The sequence below is a fragment of the Thamnophis sirtalis genome, unplaced genomic scaffold (assembly GCF_051295495.1).
Source record: "Thamnophis sirtalis isolate CommonGarterSnake01/CBP01778 unplaced genomic scaffold, rThaSir2_p1.2 scaffold_9, whole genome shotgun sequence".
NCBI classification, from domain to species: Eukaryota; Metazoa; Chordata; class Lepidosauria; order Squamata; family Natricidae; genus Thamnophis; species Thamnophis sirtalis.
The window spans coordinates 69,956,619-69,969,929 of NW_028261389.1; the positions used below are offsets into that span (position 1 = coordinate 69,956,619).

At 43.3% G+C, this 13,311-nt stretch overlaps 1 protein-coding gene across 3 annotated transcripts in view; it reads left to right on the top strand.

The window, feature by feature from the left end:
- The window catches only part of PRR5 (proline rich 5), a 100,169-nt gene that overhangs the window by 67,078 nt on the left and 19,780 nt on the right, over positions 1 to 13,311 (top strand). For all 3 annotated transcript variants that reach the window (XM_087722218.1, XM_087722217.1, XM_087722216.1), the window contains 3 exons: positions 634 to 714; positions 8,198 to 8,246; positions 10,018 to 10,075. In XM_087722218.1, the coding sequence (XP_087578344.1) occupies positions 634 to 714; positions 8,198 to 8,246; positions 10,018 to 10,075 (188 nt within the window). The remainder of the gene's footprint in view (positions 1 to 633; positions 715 to 8,197; positions 8,247 to 10,017; positions 10,076 to 13,311) is intronic.

Sequence of the window (13,311 nt, forward strand, 5' to 3'; positions counted from 1 at the left end):
TCATGTCACCCCATTTTGGTCAGACAACATAACAGATGACTGAAAGATGGTAGTTAATGTAGTTACCAGGAACCTAAAGGAAAATGAGTTTGGTTTTAGCTTAGTGGGAAATTTGAAGGTGGCCTGAAGATTCGACTCCAGAGTCTTTTATCTTTTCTTCCAACAGTCTAATTTAACATTTGTGGCGCAGGGGTTTTTGCCTCCCAAAATAAACTGTGCTTAAAGTAATAGTAAAGGTTCCCCCTGCACATATGTGCTAGTCGTCCCCGATTCTAGGGGGCAGTGCTCATCTTCATTTCTAAGCTGAAGAGCTAGCATTGTCCGAAGACATCTGGGTGGTCATGTGGCCGGCATGACTAAACGCCAAAGGCACACGGAACGCTGTTACCTTCTCATCAAAGTGGTTCCTATTTTTCTACTTGCATTTTTACGTGCTTTCGAACTGCTAGGTTGGCAGAAGCTGGGACAAGTAACGGGAGCTCACTCCGTTACGCGGTGATAGGGATTCGAACTGCCAACCTCCTGATTGAGAAGCTCAACGTCTTAGCCACTGAGCCACCGTGTCCCTTAAACGGTGCTTACTTGGGTATTATTATTAGGAATTCAGACTATATTTCCTCCCCTCTCTTGCAGTATCCAGAATGGAGTCATAGCTGTGTTCCAGAGAAAGGGCCTCGCAGATCACGATCTTTACAATCTCAATGAAGGAGTCAGGTGAGTAAGTCAACATTTCCTACCCCTGCTGCTAGATAATTTTCTCACTGTTTTGTAAGCACTCTCAACAACTAATTGGACCAAATGGATTAATACTCGGCAGCAATTTTAAATAATTTGTGCGAGACGATGCACGGCGTCAGCCTCCAATGTACCTGAAAGTCACTGTGGTGAAACAGAATAGGTCAGGACAGAGAAACTCTACCCAATAATACAAACAACAAAGCAAGTGACTGCGAATATGTGTGTCACAGGCAGTGGTGGGATACGACTGGTACGCCCCGGTACGCCCCAGTGCCTGCTGGGAGCACCAGGTACCGTTCTGGTGCTCCGGAGGGCCCGCCTGCCCGTGCTCCTTACCGGTATTTGAAGTTTTCAGGCTTTCTGCAAACGGAGCGTACGGCACCTATGCGATGCTCCACCGAGCAGCGGGAGCATTGCGGGCAGTAAGTATGCATGCATGCTCTGCATGTGGTGGACACCCAGCCCCGTTGCACTGTACCGGTTGTACCAGGATCCGGAACTCACCACTGGTGCCAGGATAATGCTGCAGGATTCAATCTGGGTGAGTCACCGGGAAAAGAGGTTTTGTCTTCTGAGCTTTTGGACTCGCGCTGAAGCCCACCTTCAGGGAACTTCTTTCTAGCACAGTGTGTGCTGTTCTGTGCGTGGTATTGACATTCAAGAGCCGAGGTGGCGCAGTGGTTAAATGCAGCACTGCAGGCTACTTCAGCTGACTGCTAGTTCTGCAGTTCGGCGGTTCAAATCTCACCGGCTCAGGGTTGACTCAGCCTTCCATCCTTCCGAGGTGGGTGAAATGAGGACCCGGATTGTTGTTGGGGGCAATATGCTGACTCTGTAAACCGCTTAGAGAGGGCTGAAAGCCCTATGAAGCGGTATATAAGTCTAATAAATAAATAAATAAATAAATAAATGCCTGTTGTAATGTGGCTTTTTAGATGCCGATTGGGGTGTGTTGATGACTGGCTTTTAAGTTATCAGCAGCCGTATGCTCATGCTACCCAGCTTTCACCTTGTAAGTACTTGATAGGCTGGTGGTAAATCAGCAGAAGTGATTTGATGGGTTGTGTTAGTTGCAGGCTTGCCATCCACAGATCGGGTCAAAAAGTCAAGATGGCAGCTTCAGTAAGAGGGTGGTGAGCGCCATCTTGGCCTTTTGGCCCTTGCTTGTAAGGCATTGTTCCCATAGATGTTGATAGGAGCCACATGATCTGATGTCTACATGGCAGCTTTGCACAGATTACAGAATGCATGCCCTTTGTGCAATGAGATGGGGACGATGTTCTTTTCTGCCTGCTCTAATATCAGTAAAATCCATGCACAGGCCCAGTAATGGGTAGAGTCAGCAAATGTGTAAGGCCAAATAGGGAGGCAGGAATGCCAGGGCTTTTTGCCAGTACGGATTTCATTTCCCATGGAGAGAATCCTCATAGCAAATCGTCAAACATTTGGCCTTTAAATTTGCTTGGAGACCAATCAGGCCATCATTTTATTTCGGCATTGACCAACAAAACAAAATGCAAGTGAAGTTGCAATTTAAAGTTTAAGAATAAAATTAATCGGGTAAAAAGTATCATGCCATTGATATAAGGCAACTAAAGGATGGTTGAGAATAAGGGTAGTAAAATTCCCAATCTAAAATATGTAGAACTACCACCTGGATGCTTTGTTACAAAGCAAGGTGATCGGGCCACCAGCACCCCTGGTTTTTTGGAATGTGAGGCAGTTGGAACAGACTTGTTTTCAGGTGGGGAGGGGCAGTAGAATATCTAAACTCCCAGCCCACAGGCCGGATGAATCACGTGCTGGCCACCCCCCCACTCCCACTGCTTTGAGTTTGGAAGCAGTTCCATAGATGGAAGGTGTAGACATTTTGATGATGTACCGATGTGTAGTACTGTAAGGAGCCCCAGATCATTCCTGAGTGAAGGACTGGAACATCTGCCAGTTTGAACTGAGGTAACGGAATGTAAGGCAATTGGCAGTTCCTGGCCCACAGGCCGGATGGCCACGCCCATGCCTGGTTTAGCGAAGGGGTAGCATCAGAGCGTGTTACTATAAGGTAAGGCAACTGGCAGTTATAAGAAATACTGATGATGTGATGGTCATTTTGAAAAAACCTTTCTTAGCGAGCACCAAGAGGAACAGATGTGCCGAATTTCAGGTTTATAGGCTTTGCAGTTCTGGAGATTTCGTGATGAGTGTGTGTGTGTGTGTGTGTTTGTGTGTGTGTTTGTGTGTAATGTCTATATATGTGTATATATGTGTATATATATATGTATGTATATATGTATGTATGTATGTATGTATGTATGTGTATATATGTGTATATAGGTATATATATGTATATAAATGTATGTATATATACATATATACATACATACACACACACACACATACATACATTTGGAATATTAATAACAGCTTTTCCATAGCATTTAGTATTGTAATATATATATACAATACTAAATGCTATGGAAAAGCTGTAATTAATATTATCTCTAGAGAAAAAGTAGTGATGCAACGTATAAGTAAGAATACAGGCTGTCCTTGACTTATAATGTTCATTTAGTGACCGTTCCAACAGCACTGATTTTTATGAGGTTTGTCAAATTTCATTAGAAATAGAAGTGTAAAAGGGGCACCTACGTTGGAAAGGCTGGTCTGCCTTGTAAGTGGAGACGAAGGAAATCAGTGGAGAATGAGGACATCTGTCATTCTTGGCAAGGAAAAAAGGGAAGTCCATATTAACTCATAGACATGACAGAATTGGTTCATATTTGTTGAAGTGGCAGAAAAGCATATGTTCCATAGAACATTGCATAGAAAAAAAATCTATGTAAGGGGTGTTTTAATTGTTGGAAGAAATGTCCATCTGGGTTCAGGTGGGGAAAAAAACACTGCATTCGTGGAAGTTGCTTAGAAAGATGGTTTTAATGGTGAATCAGATAGCTTGAGGTCCCGGGCAAAGAGGCACATGGAGTAGAGGGAGTGAGAGAAAGAGACTTATGTTGGGATCTGAATTTGAGCTTTTTATTCTGATTGGTTGTCAGACTCCCATGGGGACATGCAAGGGTAACTCTGTAGGTTGTTTTTTGAGTCCCAGGCTTGGTTGAGCTTTGCTGGGTGATGATGTAATGAAAGGGCTTTGGGATTCCTATTATGGCTCTGCCTGAAGGAGGAGATCTTTGTTATGTTAGAGCCGAGGTGACGCAGTGCTTAGAGTGCAGCACCTCAGGCTATTTCAGCTGACTGCTAGATGCAGTTCGGCAGTTCAAATCTCACCGGCTCAAAGTTGACTCAGCCTTCCATACTTCCGAGGTCAATGAGGACCTAGATTGTTGGGGGAAGTATGCTGACTCTGTAAACTGCTTAGAGAGGGCTGTAAAAGCACTATGAAATGGTATATAAGTCTAACTACTATTGCCAGTGCTACTTAGAATACACTGACCCAGGCCTTAATGGCCCATTGACAAAGTGGGGGGGGGGGAGACTGAGTTCCTGCCTTCCTTTTAGGCAAAGTATAGAGCCGAGGTGGCGCAGTGGTTAAATGCAGCACTGCAGGCTACCTCAGCTGACTGCAGTTCTGCAGTTCGGCTGTTGAAATCTCACCGGCTCAAGGTTGACTCAGCCTTCCATCCTTCTGAGGTGGGTAAAATGAGGACCCGGATTGTTGTTGGGGGCAATATGCTGACTCTGTAAACCGCTTAGAGAGGGCTGAAATCCCTATGAAGCGGTATATAAGTCTAACTGCTATTGCTATTGCTATTGCTAGTATTCTGCCCTTAGTATTTCCTAAAATATTTCTTTTTACAGGAGAGGGGTGGGTACTAACTCCCTACATCGTCAAAAAAATAACTTATCAAATAAAAAAGTTGCACACTCTGGAAAGATATAACCAAAGGTTCATTCACGCAATAGCAATTTCAGATTTACAATTTTAAAAATCGGATAGTTGGTTTTTTTTTAAACATCACGAAATTGGATAGAGTTGAACAACATGCTGAATGGGAAGAGGGCAAGTTAGAATAGAATCAAGTTGGAATGAGTTGTGCGTCCAGCCTCTGAAGCACAGTGGCTAACCGAAGAGTGAACTCCGTGCCTCCAGGAAAATGAACAGGAAACTAAGCAGGCAGCTGCTTTCCACTCTTAAGCCTGTGCAAGTGGTTTAGGAAGTCTCATCAACAAGTCTGAACCAGTTTTTGGAACTCCCCACCCACTTTTTCTCATGTGAAATGCAAGTTCCCTTTTGCCTAAAAGAACTTAGCTGATCAGAATGGAATTTTTTTTCGGGGGGGGGGGGGCTGTTCCAAGAAACTCCAAGGTGCTTTTTTACATGGCACTGACTCATAGTCCTGTTCTTTGAAGTAGTCACAGTAGTAAAAGTGAATAGTAGAAAAAAGGCTGGCCAGAATTACTAGGTAGTGTCACAGTTCCATGTTTGACACCAGCAGTTAAGAATTAGAGGCTAAGATCAATAAGAAAGCAGGGTCCCTGTTCAGACAAGATTTTAAGCTAAGAGGTGCACCCTCGGTCATTGTCACAAGTGTTTATAAACTATCAAGGAGAAGCACAATTCTTGGAAAGTCCTGGCTTGCACTCAGGGGTAGTGAATGTTGATCATAACTAGTTAAGACCGCAAGATAGGTAGTCCTTTAAATTTGCAGCAAAAAAATAGGCCATAGAAAGTTTACCAGTCCTGAATCCCAATACAGGTGATCCCAAAATTTCTGTTGTTAAGTGAGTTTTGCCCTATTTTTACGACTATTCTTGCCATAGTTGTTAAGTAAATCACTGCAGTTGATGAGTTAGTAACACCATTGGCTTTCCCATTGATTTTGCTTTTCAAAAGGGGATCACATGACCTTGGGACCAGAGGTGGCATTCAGCATGTTCCGACCAGTTCTGGGGAACCGGTAGCGGAAATTTTGAGTAGTTCAGAGAACCGGTAAATACCGCCTCTGACTGGCCCTGCCCCCATCTATTCTCTGCCTCCCGAGCCCCAGCTGATCGGGAGGGAAAGGGGATTTTGTAATATCCTTCCCCTGCCACGCCCACCAAGCCACGCCCACGGAACTGGTAGTAAAATATTTTGAATCCCACCACTGCTTGGGACACAGCAACGTCATAAGTATGAACCAATTGCCAAGCATCTCAATTCTGATTGCATGAGGATGGGGATGCTGCAATGGTTGTAAGTGTGAAAAACGGTTGAAAGTCACTTTTTTCAGTGCCGTTGTAACTTTGAACGGCCACTAGATGAACTATTGTAAGTCAAAAACTACCTGTAGCTTTTTCCTGTTCCTGATCACTCCTACCATGAGAGTCTTCCAAGTGAGGTAGGATTCCTGTAACCATGCCCCCTCTGGCTTTGATCTCTGAACCTCAGCAGTTGTAAGCAGTATCTGATTTGGTGCCCAGATATTTATCAGAATCTATGGGACTGGAGTAAAATGGAGTTGTCCTGTTTTTTTTATTTTGGCCCTGTTCTTCTTCCTCAGATGAAGGTCATCGATTGAGAGAAAAGCTGTTCTGACCTAGGCTTCCCCAGTAGCACAAAGCCGAGTCCTCCTCCCAATAAAATTTATTTAATTTACAGTGAATTCCTCTCCAGCAAAGTCTTCCCTCTCCCACTGTCTTTCAAGATAGTTCACAATTACCAACCTATATCAGGATTGGAGAGTGGCCAGGCCGATATCTCTCAGATGCTGCAATACTTGGCAAGAATGCAGGAATGAACTAATTGTCTCCTGCAAAATCCACTCCCCTGTGTCTCCTCTTTTATTCCCTAGGGGAGGGGCCATTCACCGTCCACCTGTGGCCTTACTCCCAAGTTGAGCCTTGTTCCTTAGCTGTTCCCTTCGTCTGGCAACTCTGAGCATGCGCACATCGGGAACAAGCTCCAGCTGTTCGTCTGCCTCACTGATGTCTGACTCCGAAGGCAGCTGATAACTATCGTACGGTCCTGGCCCCCTCTCTACTTCCGACGCAGAGCACTTGTCAGAGCCTTCCCCCCCACCCCCCACGACTCCAGGACTGGCCCATGTTTCTCCCCAACTCCTCACTGTCTGAATCTGCTGCTAGCATTGCTGCCTGCTGGTGGGCAACAACAAAAGCTTAAGATTAATGTTTTTTTGCTTATTTCTAATAAAAACACGCTCCCCCCCCCCGGTTTCCTTATATCTTTTTTCTAAAAAATCATTCTAATTAACAGCTTTGATTTTTGAGCGTATTCATTGATCTTTAAGTATACCCTTAAAAATACATTAAGCTATGAAGATAGAATCATGATTAATCCTTAGTTAGAACCCCCGTGTTTGATGCATACAAATTTGCAAGAAAGTAGAATCTTCAACTTTGTGAACTGGATAGAATTTCTTGCAACTAGAAAGATGCATTTCCTGTTTTAAAACCACACCACCCATTTCCTGAGGCTGATTTGAGACCACATTTGTTACTATCTCATCCTGGCTCAAATTCTAAAAGGCCAAGAAATTATAACCAAGTTCTCAGACCAAAGTCTTAACCACAGTTTTCTGATCCAATACTTCCTTCCCATTTGGATATACGTAAGAAATAAGAAAATGTATGGCTGCCTCAGAGGTGGGTTGCTCCCAGTTCGGCCGAACCAGTAATGGGATTTAGGCCTGGGTCGCATAACCGGCAGCAACCCAGGCTGGCCACGCCCCTAAACCAGTTCCCCAGTCGCTGCTGCCGTTGCTGTCATGTTATTTAGTAGTGCGCGCATGCGTGCAGTTCACTGTAAATTGTTCTGCACATGCATGAAGAATGATTTACATTTACAATGAACTGCGCATGCGCACGCAAAGTGAGCCGGTAGTAAAACTGGGAGCAACCCACCTCTGGGCTTCATGTAGCAAAGGAGCACAATTGATGAGATTGCATTACAGCATCCTGCATATAACATGACCATTTTCTCAGCTTAGTGAGCCACCAGCCAATTCTATTCTCAAATTTGGGAGCAGCTGGTGTAAGAGTCTTGGAGCAGGACCAGCTGGCAAAGCATATCCAGATCGTTGTCTTATTGATATCTTTATAAAACCATCTGAATTGGAGCTTGTTGGGGGGCTGACTCTGTAAATCGCTTAGAGAAGTCTGTAAAGCATTGTGAAGCGGTATATAAGTCTAAGCGCTAGTGCTATTAGCTTAAAAGAGATCTTATTCAAGAAACAATATTGTTACGCAGCACCTATTAGTAGAATTAGGTTTGATTGCTATTTAGATAGGAAACAAAACTACGTGCAAAAAATGTGGCTTATTTGCGTAGTTGTCAGGGCTCAAGTTAGAGAAATCCAGTAAAGTATCATATTCTCTGATCATGCCTTTTGACAAGCTCTGCATTTGTAATGCAACAACAATGAAATGACAAAGTTCAATAAATGTATACTAAAATATGATGACCTTTTTCATTTATTATGATATGTATATTTTTTTGGAACAGGCAGCTTCTGAAAACTGAGTTGGGATCTTTTTTTACTGAATATTTACAGGTTCGTATAATCTTCTGTTTTGTTGTGATTTCTTTTTTACCATTTTAATGAAAGCTTTTTTAATTGTTAGCTGAAACAAGTTGCCTAATAAATTGCCAATAGTTGCTATTGCCCTTCTAAGAAATTTAAGTACCAAAATTTTCTGTTTGCCTTGCTGTGCTTCATCTTAAGATGCTTCACGTTCAAAGAACCATATCCAGAAAGAGTATTGTAAATTTGGGCCAAAAACGCAGTGTTTACCATATCTGGATCTCATTAAAGGTGCATATAAGTGTTCTAAGGCAGCAAAGATTCATTCCATTGTAAGCCAGTTTTAGTCCAGTTTAAAAAAAATGTGGTTTTTGTGTCATAGTAATTTGCAAAATAAAAGGCTCAGTAGCTAAGACACTGAGCTTGTCAATCAGAAAGTTCAGCAGATCGGCGGTTTGAATCCCTAGCGCCACGTAATGGAGTGAGCTCCCGTTACTTGTCCCAGCTTCTGCCAATCTACCAGTTCAAAAGCATGAAAAATGCAAGTAGAAAAATAGGAACCACCTTTGGTGGGAAGGTAACAGTGTTCCATGCGCCTTCGGCCTTTAGTCATGCCAGCCACAAGATCACAGAGATGTGTTCGGATAGCGCTGGCTCTTCAGCTTTGAAAGGGAGATGAGCACAACCTTGACTATGGTGCCTCAGATATAAATAAGTACTGTGTTTGGTATGAAGTTTATCTGGCCAATTAGAACCTTTGATCCAAAGCAGCCTCCAAATTATTTGCTTGTTTAATGGATTTCTACTCCGCCACCCTGCTCAGGTGAGAGTTAAAAGGAGATAACACCATCTACAAATACTTAAATCATAAAATGAATGCAGCTGTTGGCAGAGGTGCATCCTTATGGATTTCCTAAAAGCTGAGAGACACAACCCCCAAGGTAGTGCATACAAGGCATAGGGCTAATGTAGGAGCTAAAATTCCCAAAATATCAGATGATGATGATGATGATGATGATGATGATGATGATGATGATGATGATGATGATGATGATGATAAAATACTTGCGATAATAGGGCATCTTCAGAATGGATAGCTGGATTAAAGAAAGCAATCCATATTTTCAGCAAGAATTACAAGCTGGTGGGTTTCCTGGAATGCAAAATAATAGAAAGTAGAAAAGTAGAAAATAATAGAAAGACAAATGCCAAGTTTTAAACACCAAGATTTAAATGACATATTGAATCCCTGCCTTTCCTTGGCCTCATCTGAAAACTGCATTCGAGCACTGTTGGCTGTATAATTCCACCCCCTCTGTCTCATTTCAAAGAGATGAAGACCTTTTGAAAGTTGTATCATTTTTCTGCCATCATATGCAGTGGTGTGATTCAAACATTTTTAGCGCCGGTTCTGTGGGCGTGGCTTGATGGGCATGTCGTGGTTTGGTGGGCGTGGCAGGCGAAGGATAATGTAAAATCTACATTCCCTCCTGATCAGCTGGGACTCGGGAGGCAGAGAATAGATGGGGGTGGGGCCAGTCAGAACTGGTATTTACTGGTTCTCCAAACTACTCAAAATATCCACTACCGGTTCTCCAGAACTGGTCAGAACCTGCTGAATATCACCTCTGATCATATGGTAAGATGGGGAATCCCACACAGTGTAATATTATGTGTGGGGCCAAATAATTAAAGACTACAAACAATTCTTTCTCTAGTGAGCTGTCATTAAAATGAAAACCTCTGTAGTTAAAATACAGTGTGCAATGAAAATTGACACTATTTTGTGTTCTCTTTCCAGAACCAGCTGCTTACCAAAGGCATGGTGATCCTGAGGGATAAGATCCGATTTTATGAAGGTGATTAAGGGCCTGTCTGTGTTTCAAAAAGATTCCAGAGAGGTGCTAACAGGGCGGAGGAATGCAAGCTCTATGTTTCTTTAAAGCAGCAGCATCCTTTTTTCAGGCTCCTCCTGTACACACAGCCTGAGAGTGGATACAGTTGCTTTAAGACATCATACGGAAACAACCACACGGTTGCTTTAAGGAAATGACTCTTTAAAGCAGCGGAGTCTTTATTTTTTCCCGGTTCATGTGCAAACCTGAAAAATGACGTGGCTGCTTTAAAGAGGCACTGCATCTAGAAGTATGAACTATCCCGAAACAATAATTCCTATGTGCAAGAGATGGGGTCAATTTTCTCTTGTGGTCTGACTATCAAGCATATAACGTAGGCGCAAAAGAATTGTGAGAAAGGAAAGGAAAGGGGGAAAAAGTGTTTAAACTTCTTAAAATCCTCTGCAAGCTGCCTTTGAAAGAAAGAAGTATACAGATAGTCCTCAGCGTACGACCGGAACTGAGCCCAAAATGAATGTGGCTAAGTGAGAAATTTGTTAAATTTTGCCCCATTTTACAACTTTCCTCACCACATAAGTGAATCGCTGCAGCTCTTACATTAGTAACACAGTTGTTAAGTGAATCTGGTTTCCCTATTGACTTTGCTTGTCAGAGGGTCGCAAAAGGGGGATCACACATGACTCTAGGACACTGCAACCATCATAAATGTGAGTTAGTTGTCAAGCAAAATCACATGATCCTGGGAAAAATCACATGGCCACGGGGATGTTGCAATGGTTATAAGTGTGAAAAATGGTCATGAGTCACTTTGTTTCAGTGTCATTTTAATTTTGAACTGTCACTAAATGGACTGTTGTAAGTCGAGGACTACCTGTAAAAGGTAGCCAAACGAAGGGAACAGCTAAAGAACAGGTGTCAACTTGGGAGTAAGGCCACAGGGGGACGATGAATGGCCCCTCTTAGAGGAAATAAAAGAGGAGCAAAAGAGGAGTGGAGTTTGCAGGAGACAATTAGTTCACTTAATTGGTTTGTGACCCTCCGAGACTCCTTGCCAAGTTTTGCAGATATCGGCCTGGCAGCTCTCCAAGCCAGATAAGGTCTGTGACTGTAAATCCTCCCTTGAAAGACTTTGCTGGATGTGAATGAGAGGAATTCACAGTAAATTAATAAAAGGGATTTTTGTCGGGACAAGCTTCATGCTTCATGCTCTTGGGAAGCCTCGCTCAGAACAATAGTGCTGGAATGAAAGATGAAGATGAACCATGATATGTCCAGCAGAGAGGCGGAAGGAAATCCAGCCTTGGACAGTGAAGAATGCCAAAGCATAGCAAATTGTCTGGCACTGGAGAACAGGACAAGGGTGAGTTCAGAAGAAGTGAGAAAAATAAACTTTGTCTTAGTTATGGAGAGGCAGCCAGGAGAGGAGATTAGCATTCCTAAACCTGTGGATAAGCTGGTGCAGGAGGAGGGGACACCAGTAACTCAGAGTTTTGCATTCTAACTTTAAAAAGTAGAAGTCAAATCGTTTAGTTAAAAACTCTTCTAAGTATACTTTCAGATTTTATTAGTGTGTGTACTTCAGTGGTGGGTTTCAAAAATTGTTTGAACCTACTCTGTGGGTGTGGCTTCCTTTGTGGGAGTGGCTTGCCACCCATGTGACTGGATATGAAGATGCCGACGACACTTGTCAGAAGCACCTTAAATTACCTCACAAACAGCACTGGCATGCATAAGAATATGATGTAAACTTGTTTTTTAAAAGGCATCTTTGGTTTGTGTTAAAACAACTTCAACACACGCAATATTCCGATTGCATCACAAACGCAGTAGTCATCCTTACCTTTCACAGAGGCATTGAGTTTTATAAATAGGAGCATGATAGTGTAGAATAATCATATCCAAGAACCAGTGGTGGGTTTCAAAAATTTTTGGAGCCTCTTCCGTAGGTGTGGCCTGCTTTCCTGGTCCACTGGTGAAACCTCTTCTAACCGGTTTGGTAGATTTGACGAACCGGTTCTACCGAATAGGTGCGAACTGGTAGGAACCCACCTCTGATGTACTTACTAATATGCTCAGTCCCTCTACACATACATAAACACCCATAATTTGAGCCCCGGTGGCGCAGTGGTTAGAGTGCAGTACTGCAGGCTACTTCTGATAACTGCTGGCTGTCTGCAATTTGGCAGTTCGAGTCTCACCAGGCTCCAGGTTGACTCAACCTTCCACCCTTCCGAGGTGAGTAAAATGTGGAGCCAGATTGTTGGAGGAAAAACATGCTGACTCTGTAAACAGCTTAGAAAGGGCCGTAACGCATTGTAAAGTGGTATATAAGTCTAACTGCTATTGCTAGTTGAAATATTATAATATGCTTTGCAATTAAGCTTGTATCTAAAACTGCCTTGCATTCACGCTGTGCTGGGCAGGGAAGGCAGGGACTTCACTCCTATTCATACTTGTGCTCCCACACCACAATTGGTGCTCCTGCATATGTTCTCTGAAGCGCCCCTTCCCGACTCCTTTTCATGCTTGAACCGCCCTAACTAAGCAACCTGTTGGTCTCCTTGATGCATGTCACCCCTCCTACCTTTTCTTCCGGCCCGACCACAAACCAGCGGTTTGCCTGGCCACAAGGAAATGAAATTTGCCTAACAAATTGGCTTAGCCAACAGTAGCCTCCGAAAGGCGGTGTTCCACTATCTCAGGGGCTGCCACAAAGAAGGTAGGGAGTCAAGCTATTCTCCAAGGCACCTGAGGGCAGAACAAGAAGCAATGGGTGGAAACTAATCAAGGAGAAAAGCAACCTAGAAAATAAGGAGAAATTTCATGACAGTGAGAACAATTAACCCGTGGAACAACTTGCCTCCAGAAGTTGTGAATGCTCCAACACTGGAGGTTTTTAAGAAGAGATTGGACACCCATTTGTCTGAAATGGTATAGGACTTCCTGCCTGAGCAGGAGGTTGGACCAGAAGACCTCCAAGGCCCCTTCCAACTCTGTTATTCTATTCTGATAAAAAGGGTCCCTAGCTAAGTTGCTGAAAATATGGCCTGGTTGAGATTTGGTTTCCCTTTAGGAGCAGGTGGGACCATCTTCTGGCTCTTTAAAGAAAGGGTCTCCCTGAGTTGGCAGAAGAAGTGCACTGCTTCTCCAAGGCCTTGTTTTTACTTGACTTTAAACTTTGCACCCTGGTTGGTGGGTCCATTTTTCTATGGGTCTTGGAGCACAGCATTGCCACCTTT